The sequence below is a fragment of the Xiphophorus maculatus genome, chromosome 9 (assembly GCF_002775205.1).
Source record: "Xiphophorus maculatus strain JP 163 A chromosome 9, X_maculatus-5.0-male, whole genome shotgun sequence".
Taxonomy (NCBI): domain Eukaryota; kingdom Metazoa; phylum Chordata; class Actinopteri; order Cyprinodontiformes; family Poeciliidae; genus Xiphophorus; species Xiphophorus maculatus.
Genome location: NC_036451.1, coordinates 1360213 through 1375576, shown reverse-complemented (window position 1 = coordinate 1375576; position 15364 = coordinate 1360213). Strand labels below are relative to the sequence as shown.

Sequence of the window (15364 nt, the reverse complement as noted above, 5' to 3'; positions counted from 1 at the left end):
TAGGAAGGAAACAAACTGATTAAAACTGAAGAAAGAAAAATGGCAAAGTTTACTAACCAAAGTTTTCTTCTGTTCTGTTTGCACATAGGAAAATATGTTCAGCAACTTTTATTATTTTCCTTTCAATATGTTGACTTTTTACCAATTGCTTGAAGCAAGTCCTTTGATGATTCCCAATTTCCACTGAAGTTTGGAGCTGGACAGAGCGCCACACGTCTCGGCGGTCCGAGCTCTTAATTGGACTTCAAACAGGACCGTAGGCCGCGGCATAATCCCATGGTCAGGATCAATGCCAGGCTGGAAAATGAATCCTTTTCCACAAATTTTGCTGGTCCTGTGTGCCTCTGCTAAGCAGTCGCGTTTCACTCGGGAAGGTTTCTGTGTGACTGAACTTCAAACAGCTGAATATTTGACCAGAAGTTTCCCGTTTTCATGTTGAAGCAACATGAAAACGAGCTGTGTCCTGTTGCTCTGCACAGAGGAGCTAAAACTGCTGCAGAATTGTATAAATTACGGTAATCTTACGTTTTCAATCGTGACACTTTATAATTTATTAACTAGCATAAGGATTGTATTTCATTGAAAGTTTTTTTTTAAGTAGATGTGCATCTTAATGAATATGAATATTAGTCAAAAATGTTTTATTACACGTATTTCAATCTAAAAGTGATTAATATTTAGATTTATTGGGTATAGCTTACAGATAATGAACACCCAAATTCGGTTGCTAAGAAAACAAAAAATAATTTTTAAACCTTAAATTTAATGACCTTCAATGGTAAGAAAAAATTTACCATCAACCTTAAAATTTCCTAAATAAATTTGATTTGATTTAATTGAAACCACTAAATAAAAAAAATAAAACACACAAAAAATAAAAAAAAGCTTTGGTGCTATGATGAGTTTTTTTTTAATTTATTTTGCAAATCTGCAGTGAAAACATTTTTTCGCATCACAGGAGTCACGTGATCAACAACCGGATGTTACCACTGGTGCAAACAGGAAGTGGTAGGAAGATGGCGGCTCTGTGTCTTTTAATAACTTATTGTGTGAATACACTTATTTAGGCTTGATTTTTATAAAGAAGCAATTGCAAGATGATTTTTTTTATTTTTACATTAGAGGGATATTGACAAAGTTCTGCACACATTTGTAATGGAAACGCAGCTGATGACACCCCCAAGAGGAGGTTAATCCACAAAAGGTCATTGCTACAGAAACTGGTTGTTCAAGTTTCTCCCTTCTAGCATAATACCGAAAGGTTAAGTGGAAGGAAAAGGTTTGGTAGAATAAAAATGAAGCAACAAGAATAACAGCAGCCTTCAGTCTGGAGAAGGAGGCAGAGAATCCAAGCTGATCATCGTTTAATCTTCAACGCCTTTATTTGCCTCAGTTTCTGCATATGTTGTATTATATATGTTTAATAATAGTTATAATTATTATCAAACATATATGGTGTAATTTCTTCGCATATCTGAAGAGAACTGGTGAAAATATATTTACTTTCTAAAACTGGTGAAGGGAAAATAAAATATAAAATACAGACTGGTGGTAAGGTTTATCATGATGAAGCAGAAATAAAAAAAACTGCATTAACGTTCCACAGGTTTAATGCTTTTATTGGTTCATATTAGATGGTTTTATGACAGGTGACATACTCTTTGATTACAGCTGAAATATTATGTTAAGGCAAAAAAAGAAAGAATAGAAGCATAACCATCAGCTTCTTGTGAAGAGGAAGTTGCAGGATGGCACACAGCAGAACAAAAGGCAACTGGTTTCATTAAAAAACAGTAAAACAAACAAAAAAGTCTTTTTAGTAATTTGTAAAAAATAATCAACGGTTCTCCTCTAAACGGGGAAATCAAAGAGATGGGTCACAACGGAAGATGTTGTAAACAAAATCACGTCTTCATGACATTTTGACGAAATATTTCTGCGGAAAGTAAGACTGGATTTTATCAGAAGAGGTAAGACGTGTCAGCGTAAACTATTCATTTATTCAACACTGAAAGTAAAAAGATCAACAAGCAAGAGGTTTGGCCCTGGAGGATTTCATGAACAAAGATTAAACTGAACAAATATCATTTTACCTTCGTTTAGTCTCTTCTACATGACGGCCAATTAGGGCCGTTGTGTATATATGTAAAAAAGGAGAAAATTTCCACCAAAAAACAATTGTGAGATTAAGCTCAGAGGTTTTCAAGAATAAAACAAATTTCTGAGCTCAAACAGTTTGCAAGAAAAACTCAGACATTTTGAGATTAATCTTAGAAATTTTCTAAAAGAAAAATGAATGAGCTTAAAGTCAAATTGGTGAGAAAAATTTTTTTTTTTTTAATGAATCCCAGAAATTTTCTGAAAAAACAAAAATTAGAAATGTTTTGCTCAAAAAGGTGAAAATCTTTCATTTTTGAAACAGAAAATTTCCAAAAGTCAAAAATGTAAGGGTAATTTCCATGTTTCTTCTAGGAAATATGTGAAATTACTCAAATTTTCTCTTTTGATGCAGATTATTACCTGATGAAGTTCAGAAATTTCTAATTTATTCTAGTAAATTTCGGTTCATGCTCATAAACACCCAAATTTATTGGCAGAGAAGTCCTCCTTTTTATGTATATATATCTACAATGGTTTTGATACGCTGTCGTAGTTCTGGTTTTGTGGTGAACTCTTATTTTTTTGCTTTCACCCCCTTTTCTTTCTCGAACTGAGCGATCTGGTTGAAAATGTCCAGCAGGTTGGACGGGAGGTTCTTGTTTCTGCCGTCTCGCTGGCCGTTCTGATCTCCAGAACTCTCCGTTTTTTTACTCTGTTCTGGATCCGACGTTCTCTCTCTCTCCCTCTCTTCCTTATTCTCGTACCTACCGCCATCACAGGAGCTCCTGGTGGAGGAGTCGTGTCTAATCCTGCTCCTTCCGGAATATTCCGGTTTCTGGGAATACTCCACCTCAGCTGAAGAGCTGGATAGTTTCCTGGTGTGATTCTCCTCCACGCTGCTTCTTTCTCTCCTTCCTGCTCTGTTCTCCTCCCTCCATCTTTCCCTGCTCTCTGTTCTTCTCTCTCTCTTCGGGCTTCTGCTGGTTTTCCGTTTATTCGCCCCACTATCCGCTCTGTCCCTCCTCTTCCCTTGTCTGTGGGAAGAATCCGACTCTTCCTCCTCTGAAGCTGCTGCCAGAGAAAACAGCCGGCTGATTTTCCCGTCGCCCCCCACCCCGTCCTCCTCCGCCCCGCCAAACACCAGGCCCCCCTTTTGGTTGAGAAAAGTGGCGGAGGTGTTGGGAGGCGCGGGAAACCACTCCAACTCCTCCTCCTCCTCTTTCTCCATCCTGCCTTTCCCGCTCTTACCCTCCTCACTCTTCCTCCGGCGGTGCTTGCTTCTTCCTCGCCCGGACTTTTTCCGCTTTTTCTTTTTCTTCTTAGACCTCCTGCGGGACGAGGAAGACGACGAGGAAGAAGAACTACTGCTGCTGGAGGAGGACGAAGAGGAGGAAGTGGATCGCTTATGTTTCTTCTTCGCCCTAAAAACGAGAGACATCCGCTAAAAATCCTCCAGCTGGAAAAGCATTTTTGTTTTGAAAAAGAAAATTAATCTGACTTGTCGTTACGCGCTCGGCGAGGTTCAACCTACCTTTTCTCCTCTTTTAAGATCTTACGTAATTTCTCAGCGCTGGTCTGGCTGCTTGTCGCTTTGACTTCCTCCTTAGCAAGCGCTTCTTCTCGCAAGCGAATCGATTTCTTTACAGACAAGGCACGACAGCAGCATGCAGGCAAAAAGCCCCGAGCAGCAGATTCAAAAACATTCACACCGTTCAGAAAGCCCCAAAACCACATCCATCCATAAAGTCGCACGATTATTATTTTAAAGTTTAAAAGGAAAATTAATAAACAAGTCAAATGTGTTGCAGAATGATGGAGAAATGAACAGTCACATATTTCCCATAAATATTGGCGGCCGTAGACAGAGGTCCGGGCGATTCAAACAACATTTGTTTTCGGTTGAAATAAAAAAAGGTTTCAACGTTACCGTGTTTGGCAGCATGTATAAGAGCCGCGCACCGGTTTCCACGGGACGAAGAGTCGTTGGCACAGAGCAGTTTATGCGTTTCCAGCCCCCCACAAGGCAGGCGGCAGAGAGTCGTGGCAGTCAGGAGGTCAAAGGTCAGAGTATAAGGTGGAGCAGAAACACAAACATACCAAACACCTCATCAGTATTACAAACCTTAGAGTCAGGACGACGCCCAGCGACCCGACATTAAATGGAAACTGTTTACAGCTAAATTTAAATAAAAAACTTAACGATTCCTTTTCACAATAAACTACAAATTAAACTACGAATGAATCAACGTCACATTATGAACAGCTAATAGAAAACCAACAGTTTCTTCTCATCAGCTGGCTGCTGATCCAAAGGTCACAAGGTGTTTATATTAATAACAAACTATTCTTTATTTTATTTTTTTATTGTGAGACAACAAAGAAATTCCTTTTACATTAAATATTTTTTTTTACTTTATTTATAGAACAGATTTTCTTTAATACAAAAACCCCAAACATACAGTACAATAGAACAAGTTTACTAAAAAATGTCAAGTTGTTAAACATAAAATTTTTTTACCATCAGATAAAAAATTAAGGCTCAAGTTCAGTTTGTTGAATCTCTACGTTAAAATACAAAAAAACCCACTAAACGTATGAAATGTTTGAATAATTATTTGCTTTCAAAAGAAAAATATAACTACTCAGTAACAAAGTTCTGCTTTTTTTACTGCACCTGTAGGTACAGTTTACTTTCTAAGACAAATTAAACATGTTTGTTTAGATTTGTAGCTAACATTGTAATTTGTTCTGCAGGATTCTCCTGTATTTTGACGTGTGGAGGTGTTCTGCCCCGCTCACCTGTATGGTGTCATTGATGTTGCGCAGGGCGTCTTTGGCCTCAAGATTGGAGTCATCGAGAGACAACGCTCTCCTGTACAATCCCTCCGCTGTCACCAGTTTCTCCTGCTCTTCAAGTCTGTAAGACACAAAGACACAGAACAGAAACCTGTGAAAACATTCGTTGCGTTTCCTTCACGGCCCAGTTACAGCTACCTGCACCGCAGTGACCTTTAAACTTCATGGGAAACTGGAACAGGAAGTCAGATTTCATGTTTCACTGTCTGAAATAACATAAACATCAGAGGTAGTTTTTTTCAAATGAGTTTTATTCCCGGATTACAAATGACGTCACGAAACAAATCTGATGGCTTTTTAAAAATATTTTTAATGGATTTTCATAATTTAACCAATTAAATTATGCAGATCTAATCAATTAATACTTACAACTTGCTACGATTAGACTGAGCCAGCAGGTTTCATGTTAGTTCTGAATACAAACAAGTTTTTCTACATCCTGACAGTGAAACTTGTTATGTAAAAATTTGATTCTGCAAAACTTTCTAAAATAATCAGGATTGTGTTTCTAAGCTTTGCAAATATTAAAGAACCTCATGCACTTAAATTTATCATTATTCCTATGAAGAGAATTTCTGAGATTACTCTCAAAATTTTTTATTAATTTGTTTGAGTTTTTCTACAATGACCCAATAAGCCGCAGCAGATTTTATGTGTTTAAACGAAAGACATCTAGTTTTCAGTTTCTTTTGGGCTTTGTTGAATACATTTATTTTCAGTAAGAACAACAGGATTTGGCTCGCTTTGTTTCAAAATGTTTGCTATATTTGACGACGTTTAAGAAAAATAAAAGCTGATTTGGCTGCAGCAAGTCGGCTTTCCAGTAAAAATCTCTGGATAATCTTGGTTTTAGTTTTTGTTAAAAATTGGTTATGGAATCATGAATTCTTTGTGTTGTTTACATTTTTCTGTGTGAGAAAATTATGTTGGTAACAATCTTTAAGTCTCCATCTGCATGTACGAGTCAAATTTCTATCATTTTTGAACAAGCAGCAGCAGGATGAGCCATCACAGATTTTCTGTTCAATCAAGATCAGGAACGGTAACGTTTAATGTTTTAATGCCTTGTTAGTCTTCATTAACCAGCCTCAATCAGATGCAGACTTTTAATTATTAAAACCTTATTTTAAGAGAAAAAATTTAACATTTTAACCACTTTATCTTTTTTATTCAAAAATAAGTACCCAAAAAAATTGAAATGGGGAATCGCTGTTATTTAATTTTAAAAAAAAATCACATCCAACTTGAAAAGCAAAAGGCGCTGCTCACTGTTTTCCTCGCTCCACCAGAGTTTGGCAGAGGTACTTCTTAGCGTTCCGGTGGTCCGGACAGTTTTCCAGAGCCAGCTCAAAGTCCGAGATAGCCTTCACCATGCTGCCTTTGTTAGCATATCTGGGGAGTGAAAACAAAAGAAAATGTGAGAGATAACATCTGAGATTTTAGTCAAACGGCGCCAACATGATCTTTGCAGTAGGAAAAATCAATCGATCAATCAATGAAGTTACTTTATTCGTTTTTTATTATATCATCAAAACATCATGTAGTCACCAATTTGAAACCAGCAGCCAACATCACATTTTGTGGAGCAGCATCATTAAAATCATCGATACACATCAAATATGTTGGTCAAAGTTTCAGTTGTTATGGTTCAAAATCAATCAGTTGTGTTTTTAGTCTGAATTTACAGGAACTCAGCGTTTCAGCTCTTTTGCAGTTTTCTGTGTTTGATTAATCAATTAATCAAATACAAAAAAGAATTACACATTCTGCAGATTTTTCATTGAAGCCTTTCTTTTACCAATAACAGAAATCCAATTTTGTCAAGTGCCATCGTTAAAAACTTCCATACACATCTAAAGCAACTGGATTTTAGTCTTGATTTAAAGGAACTCAGTGTTTCGGCTGTTTTGCAGTTTTCTGGAAGCTTATTCCAGATTGCTGGAATGCTGTTTGGTTCTTGCTTTTCTAGAATCACCAGTCGTTTAATCCTGGAAATGTTCTTCAGGTGATAAAAGGCCGACTTTGTAACTGTGTTTGTGTTTCTGAAGGTTCAGATCTGAGTCCATTGCTACACACAGACCAACAAAAGGCAACAAGATAAAGACGCCTCACATTTTCTACAGAACAGGAAGGGGTGCTGGATTGAAAATATTCTTCCTCATACGTCATATCGGTATGAGGAACAAATTGAAGAACACTTTGTTCTTCAATTTGTGAATAGCTGCTTATAATCTATAAAGCTGAGAGACAATTGAATCTGCACAAGATAAGGAAACAGAGATGTAAGGAAGTAAACCCACAGAGCTCCTCGCGCCACCAGCGCTTCCACGTTATTGGTGTCGATTTCCAGAGCTTTGTTGTATTCGTTCATGGCCTCCACGTGACGGCCATGTTTGAAGTGGTCCACACCTGCGCGAACACTGCAGAGAACAGGTTTGTATGGAGGTAAATTAACAAACGACCACAGATGATATTATATCTGTATTAGCGGCGGGTGCACCAATTGCAGCTTACCATCGATTTTGGTCCATACCAATTTTTTTTTTGTCTGAAAATTCGCTAAAAATAGCAAGAAAGTCGCTGAGTTAACTGAAAACATGCAGACATGACCTGGTGGGACGGTCTGTCAGGAGAGGACAGTGATAAAATATACACCCCATCTAATCACCCTAATCAGGGGTGTCCAAACCTTTTGCCATGTGGGACAAAATTTTAAACTCAAAAGTAGTTGCAGGACAAAAATTAACCTAAAAGAAAAATAAATAAATATTTAATGTAGATTTTTACAATGGTGTATTAGGGCTGAGGTTACTCTCAAAAATAATTTTTGCAGAAATTTTGTATTATTACTTTAATTTTGCATGTTTGTTGAGTTAAAAGAAAGATTGGGGGCCAAACAACGTCAGTCAAAGGGCCACAAATAGCCCCGGGCCGCACTTTTAAAACCCCTGCCCTAAATCGTAATATTTGTTTTGAGATTGGTACTTTCATTCCTTTCCACTGCTGGTTCCATGACAGCAGAAATAAATTTGACTATATTTATTTCCACACGGTCTGTATTTGTGAGTTTTTCTCATCACTTCCATGTTTTTGATAATCATTCTGTGCAAATAAAATGAACTTAATTCATTTTAAATAAACCTAAACAGTGCTAAAAACACTGTGCTTGGGTTTCTGAATCATTCAATAACACCAAATTACTCTTTTATTTAATAAAAATGGCTGATTTTTAGACCATTGCTGAGGTAGATGAGATTGATGGATAAGATCGGTTTCACATGTAAACATCAGCTGATCACCGATGTCACAATTTCAGGAAATCGGCGCCGATAAACAGGCTGGTGGATAAATCGGTGCACCCCTAATATTAACTATAAAGTTGGCAGAGTAACATTACCACTTCAGGGCCCAGGATGCAGACTGCTTCTTTCTGATTGCAGAAGCAAAATCCTCCTTCTGGAAAAGTTTACTGTGAAGAATAAAAAACACAAAACCAGAAACTTTATAAAGTTCATCTGAGGTGATAAGTAGAAAACAAAGGCAGCACTGTGCCAGGCACAGCAATGAGAGAAATGCTGTTCAACTTGTTTGTTGTTGACTTTTGGAGCCATGTGAGTATCAGGAAACACAAGATCAAAGAATCAGAACGACACGTTTCAGTGACAGCAGAGTATCCAGCATTTCACTCCACGCTATTATTTTAAAGCAAAACAGAGATCAAAATCTGCTGTTGCAAAACATGAAAAATGAAACAGTTTTTAGACAGCTCACCACTGTAACCCTCTCATCATCGACGGCGGGTTGGTGTCACTGATTCCCACCTTCTGCAGCAGATACTCCACCACAGACGGGTTTTCGTAGCCGTGGCACCTGGTGAGGATTCGTTCGTACGTCTCGCTGGAGTCGGCGGCGGCGCGAACGCTACGGCTGAGCAACAAACACAAACTGTCACTGTAACAAAGCCTGCTGGCCGATAAAATGTCCCAGAAGTTATTGTAATAAACGATAATATTGTTGATTGGAGACCATTTTCAAGGAATATAAAACATTCTCAAAAGTCGATAAACTTTAAATTCTAACGAACATTTAATTTAAAAAATTGGAAGACATTTTAAATATCCAAAATAAATAATAGAAACAATGAAATAAAATAAATAATGAACAAAATTATTCTTCAAAAACGGTCTAGTTGAGAGCAAAGCAGCAGACTGAAAACTTCAGCAGGTTTTGGCAGAAAGTGAGAAAAAATAAAAAATGATAAATCAAGCAAATGATTATTGAGCTCGTTTTAGTTTATCATGCAATTAATTGATTTGCTGCTTATTTCAACAGGCTGTAACACAAATAATGAACCTTAATGAAAACTGGATGATTATTCAAGTTTTAGGAATTTATCACTTAGCATTTTGAGCTAAACTTTCACATCAAATAATCTGCTTTAAACAAAAATATCACCACTTTTGACACTTGAACTTCCACAGGCAACAGACGAATCAATCAGTGTTGTATTACTGAGCAGCACGACTGCCTGGTGTAATAGCTGCTCAGGTATTTGTAGCTAAACCACACGGTGGTTCAGAGAGTTCAGTGCGTTTTTACCTGTAGTGTGTGGGCAGATCTTCTCTGGTTATGACACCCAGCTTGATGTGAACCAGGTTAGGAGAAAGCGAGGCCTGGTGGAGGGACACTGTGATCTTTTCCTGGAACCGATCGATGTCTTTCACTCCAGCTGCAGAGCAAAATAAACAAACTGCTTCAGGAAAGATTCTTTTTACCATCAAATAAGATGGAAAACATTAACGAAATGTCAGCAGGGATGCACCGATTTGAAAATATGGGCCAGTATTGATATTATTTGTAGGGATGCACAATATATCGGCACCAACATCGGTATTTGTCACTTTTAGATTTTGGTATTTTCTGCCAATTTTATAATTGTCTTATTATTTTCACTGAACATAATTTTATTTTTTGCCTCATCATTTATCTACCTGTGATGCTGTGGTTGTTGTGAAGCACTTTGGTCAGCTGAGGCTGTTTTAAATGCACTACATAAATAAACTTTGACTTTGGTTTTTTAACCTATTGGTATCAGTCCAATAAATAAAAATGGGCCAAAATGAACAACCAATGTTAATTTTTTAACTTGTTGTTCTCCAAGGGTGTCAAACGGTAGTGAAATGCATGGAATATCGGTAAATATCGGTTATCGGCCATAACAGCAATATTAACATTGGATATCGACATCGGCTCAAATCTTATCGGTGTATCCTTAATTATTTGTAAACCACATTTAAGCAACAAGGCAGTTCAAAGTGATTTATGTTAAAAAAAAAACTTTTACCAATAGTGAAAAAAGTGATAAACATTACACTTTGCCAAACGCAATCAAGTTTGATCCAGATTTGTGGAGCATAGAAGCTGAATGCTGCTTCTCCATGTTTGGTTCTGGTAAAGTCATCAGTCTGTGCTGAACAGACTAACTTTACAATATTAAAGTAGCCTTTGAGCTACGTTTGAGGGTGCTAATACTAAACAAGCTTTCGTTTCTTCCTTAGTGGCTTACAGACTGCCGTCTAAACTGTTCTATTAAATGAACCTTATATTTTATCTGTGTTTATATTTCATGCCGCCATTTCATTTAACACACCTTTAATCAAATCTCCGATCTGATAGTAGGAGAGAGGATCATCATGGCTGCTGGTGGAGGGAATTTCCTTGACATGACAAAGAGCCTGAGAGCACAAACAACAGAAAACAGACAAAATAACTGTACAGTGCATCATAAATATGGCGGCCCGCCAGGCTGAGCATCATTTATTTATTTTGAATAGTTTTTTTAATACACCAATAACAGTGAAATGTGCATGCCAGCTTTCAGTTAAAACAGTGCAGTTGGAAGCTGTTCTTGTAAAGCAGCTTCGCTTCATATGATTCCTCTATGAAGGCTGTTTTTTAGAGAATACTGTAAAAACATTAGAATTAGAAATAAAGCTATAAAGGCCAAGTTAATGTTGCGATTTTAGAGGTTCACATTGAGCCTGCAGTGAGACTGATATGAGCACATACTGTATATCTGTGTGAACAAAGAATAATGTATGTTATATTTATGCGCTGCAGTCTGGTTACGTTACATTGCAGTCTTCATATTCATGGAATAACAACAATCACCTGACTTTTTTTAACTACGTGACTTCACACACTGCACATGACAGAAACAGGATCTTCGGAAACAAAACAATTCATCTTGTGGGCCGGAATAAAATATCATTCATACCTGCTGGCAGCCGTTCAACAATTCAAGAGCTGCTGCACACATGAAAGCTCTGAAATTGACAAATCAGGTTTTTCCACAAGTTTACCGCGCAGACTCACAGAAAGTTCCAGGTCCTCTATGTCTCTCTTCAGGCCTCCTGCCATGCACAGCAGTGTGAGAAAGAAGCCATATTCCCGAATGTTGTTGATGCGTCCCACCACGATGTCGCCTCTCTCCAAGTCCCTGTACATCATGGATCTTCTCTCCTCATACGGCAGCTCCATGAATACCTCCACTGGTGGCATGATGGCATAAGGCTCTGCAAGAGAACACACACATTTACAGAATTACTAAATGGAATCATAAACTAAGCTTTGCTTTCTATTTGTTTCATATTCAATCATTTTGTTCTGAATCTTTTTGTAGATAAAACTCAATAATAAAGTTACTTATTCATGTCTCGCTTTCTAACCATATAACCAGACAGATTTAAAAAGAAGCAGCAGTACTTCAAAAAAACTAAACCTTACCAAGTAATTTTGGTCTACATAACGACTTTAGTTATGTAGAAAAGTTATGTAATTCTAGTTTCTAGTGCAAATATTTTAATACTCTTCAAATAAGACAAAACTAATTTATAAGTAACTTTTCAGCAAGAAATATAACCTTGTTTTAAGTAAAAAAATTCCTTAATTTTAAAAATTTCCATTTCCACTGGCAGAGCATTTCACTTTTAACATTTTCCTATAAGTGAATTTATCTGCCAATGGAACTAGAACTTTTTCATCAACGTGAAGGAATTATTTACTTTAAAATAAGCCACTGTATCTTGCTGGAAAGCTACCTTTAAATTAGTTTGTCTTATTTCAAGTACAATAAGATATTTGCACTACAAACTAGACCAAAATTGCTTGGTAAAATTTTGTGTTTTTGCAGTGAGAAGCAATTGAGGTGGAATAGCAGTGCTTGCCAACAACCAATGATGTAATCCAGGACATAAAACTGTAAAAAATATCGTCCTGAAATTGAGCTGTTAGCATGTTGAGACAGTCATGACACTACCTGTGTTCACACAGACCTAAAAACTGGACAAATTGGAATTGTGAAAATAAATGTGCTTACTAGAAACACGGCAATTTTCCAAAACAAATCATGTTTTTCAATTAAACGTTTTTGGTGGTAATGCATTTCAATGGAAAGACTTTTTTCACATCAAGTCACATAATCAACAACCAGATGTTACTGCAGGTGAAAAAGTCAAAGAAGACGACAGGAAGTGACAGGAGGATGGTGGCGTGTTTTTTAATGACTTATCGCATAAACAAACTTATTCGTGTGATTTTAATTGTACTTCTTACTTAATAGAAACACCCCAATTGCAAACATTAGTGTAAAAACAAAGTTTTGCCCACATCTGTAATGGAAATGCAGCAACGGTGTTCAGTCAGAGGCCTCTTCAGACTGATTGCAAGACTGACTGCTACTGGAAATCCTTCCTGCCCACATCATGAGAAACCACAATGACTCCTTGAAGATACTTAGATGATCTGAGTTACAATAACATTTAATTTCTCTTTGGAATGAACAAAGTATTATTGAACTGAATTTCTAAAACCTGGCCTGTGCTTTAAAAGAAGCTTCTAATTTGAGTGGATCAACACACACCTCCGTCCTCCTCCTCTTCATCGTCCTGTGGTGGCGGGTTGGCGGTCTTCCATGCCGGGCAGAAGAGAATGTCAGCCTTCCTGGCGATGAACTGCTCCACCAGTGGACTGGCATGTTCCTCACCTCTGCTTCACACACAACAATTTAACAACATTTAATTAGCAGCGTTCCCACAAAACCCATTAAGCTGAGTTTGGCACACATAACAATTTGAAAACTTTACTATGCTACTATGTATGACAGAGATAAAGTTAAGAATGAAAGAAAGTGAAAAGAGCAATTTGTACATTTGAGAAAAAAAAACATTTAACAAAAAAATGCTTTTCAAATGCAAAACTTTATATTAATGTCTCATGTGAGGCAGCTGCGTTGACGTATGCAGAAAGGCATAAGTTGAAATTGCGACCTTGTGACGCTGCATTGGAAAGACACAAACCATAAAACCAGAACAGATTCCAGGGTGTAGTTGTTTGGTTGTTGTATCTGATTTATAAGGGTTACACATGTAAACTAACTTTATAGCTTCTAACAGAAAATAAATTAAATAAACATGTAGTTGGGATGTGTTAAGTAAGTTTGTTCAATATTTAAGATTATTACTCTGTTTCACAGCATCATGTCCATACTAATTCACAAAAAGTAAGTATTTTATTGTTTGTAATGGAAAAACAGATATTTAGATCTATCTAAAACCACTACGGGTGGGTAGTTTATCACATTGTTCATCATTTATGGTGAAAAGCGAATTAATTTTGATTTATAAAAAAAAAACTGACAGTATTATGGAAAAAAGTTATTTTGACTCATTTACTCACTTTTTGGTCCATGAGAGCATCAATAAATTTGACAGTAGGATTAAATGCAGTTACTGTGTGGAGGTTAGTGATATAAATCATACTTTTTTAAGTAAGTAGTGTTCTGAAGAAACCTATTTCAAATGAGAATGTTTTTATAATAAATGTAATTGAGTTTGTGGTGAATGACTGCTGTGTAATGCAGTCACAGCCATACAGTTGCCTAAAAAAAAAAAAACCCTGAGTTTTCTTAATCATGTTTATCGATATCAGAATACTATAACAAAATATCGCGATAAAAGTCTAACGCCTTATCACCTCTAGCAACGACACTTTTTTAAGGATAAAAAGGACCTTTTTTAACCCAAAAGCTTTGAAATAGCCGTTCTTCGAATCCTTGTTTAGACATTGAATGCACCTGTGAGCAAAATGTGATAAATTACGTGTACAAATAATTTTAAATTCAGGTATAATGTCGAAGAAAAACGCGAGTCCGACATGCTGCCATACCTTCCGTCATACGTGGCTTTGCACAGGTCAGTCACCACCGCCTGGAAGTCTGGGTTTTCCGTTTGCTCACATTTCAGTTTGTTGAACAGCGTCTCGCCATGGCGGACCAGGCACTGCCGCAACAAGTCTCTGTCCATCCTGCTCCTCTCTCCACACGCCGTCACATTTTTCACAAGACAAACGCTCCAGCCGACGGTTATCACTAACAGTCTGAGCTTAGAAACGTCTAAGAGAAGTAATCGTTCACAAACATAAGTAACATTAAGTCGAAAACAGACATGGGACTGTTGGTAATTTAAGCTTCAGCGCTGTTTTGAGCTGTTGAGGCTAACAACCAAAACGCTAATGACCCGCAGTAAGCAGACAGTGTTATTTAAAACCATTGAATCGACTCAAAATGCTTCTAAACATAGATAAAATGTATATAATATTCATTTAACTCAAACAATCCAGACCATTTGCTACATTTAGAAATAAAAGTAAGCTCAAATACTCTAAACTGAAACCGTAGCTGTTAGCTCCGGACCATCGCGCATGCTCACACTGTGTTACACTGAAATGAGCAGAAAGAAACAAGTTATGACTAGGAACTAAAGTGACGGTCAAATTTTGACTTCTGACAGTTTTTTTGAAATTCAATCTACAGCTATATCTTGTCGTAAAGTTTTAAAACATATTCCAACATTTGAAACATTTTTGAATCCCTCAAAGTGTTACTTTGAATCCCTCAAAAGGAGCTGACATTAACAGTGTTCATACAAAACCTGTTTGACAGCCTCACTATAGATTTCCTGTAATAGATTTGCTAACAATGTAATGGCACCTTCAAAGGGAAAAACTTTTGTAGGTTTCTACATCTGAGGGAATCAGATAATCAGCAGCCTGATATTTAGAAAAGTTGAAAAAAGAATTAATATATAAAAAATAAATGACTGGCTATATGCAACTACACTTCTATTCATCATAAATGGTTGGTTTTTATTATTGTTTAAGACAATTAACAGGTAAGTTTTATATTTGGCTGCCCTTTCACTTGTAAATTTTTTTCCTAAACCTATTAACTTTTAATAACATTTCATAATTTTATTTAAATAAAACTGTTATGGCTGAACTTTTTCCATACAGTTACTTTATGTTACACAACCTAAATATAGACTTTAGTGGTCATTTAGTTGTTGAGGTT

The 15364-nt window shown here is 36.8% G+C and overlaps 1 protein-coding gene across 2 annotated transcripts; it reads right to left on the bottom strand.

Annotated features, from left to right (window-relative positions):
* Positions 1–1592: 1592 nt before the first annotated feature.
* On the bottom strand, positions 1593–14723 carry ttc14 (tetratricopeptide repeat domain 14). Of its 2 annotated transcripts, none has more exons than XM_014475117.2 (12): positions 14182–14723; positions 12878–13005; positions 11332–11531; positions 10607–10691; positions 9556–9685; positions 8728–8883; positions 8354–8425; positions 7257–7376; positions 6226–6348; positions 4900–5017; positions 3632–3738; positions 1593–3521 (listed from the first exon to the last, which is right to left on the bottom strand). In XM_014475117.2, the coding sequence occupies exons 1-12, from the start codon at positions 14316–14318 to the stop codon at positions 2675–2677; spliced, it is 2223 nt and encodes a 740-aa protein (XP_014330603.1). In that variant the 5' UTR covers positions 14319–14723; the 3' UTR covers positions 1593–2674. The 2 variants fall into 2 exon arrangements, with proteins under 2 accessions (XP_014330603.1, XP_023195743.1); XM_023339975.1 differs by having other exon boundaries at positions 12878–13002.
* Positions 14724–15364: the final 641 nt, after the last annotated feature.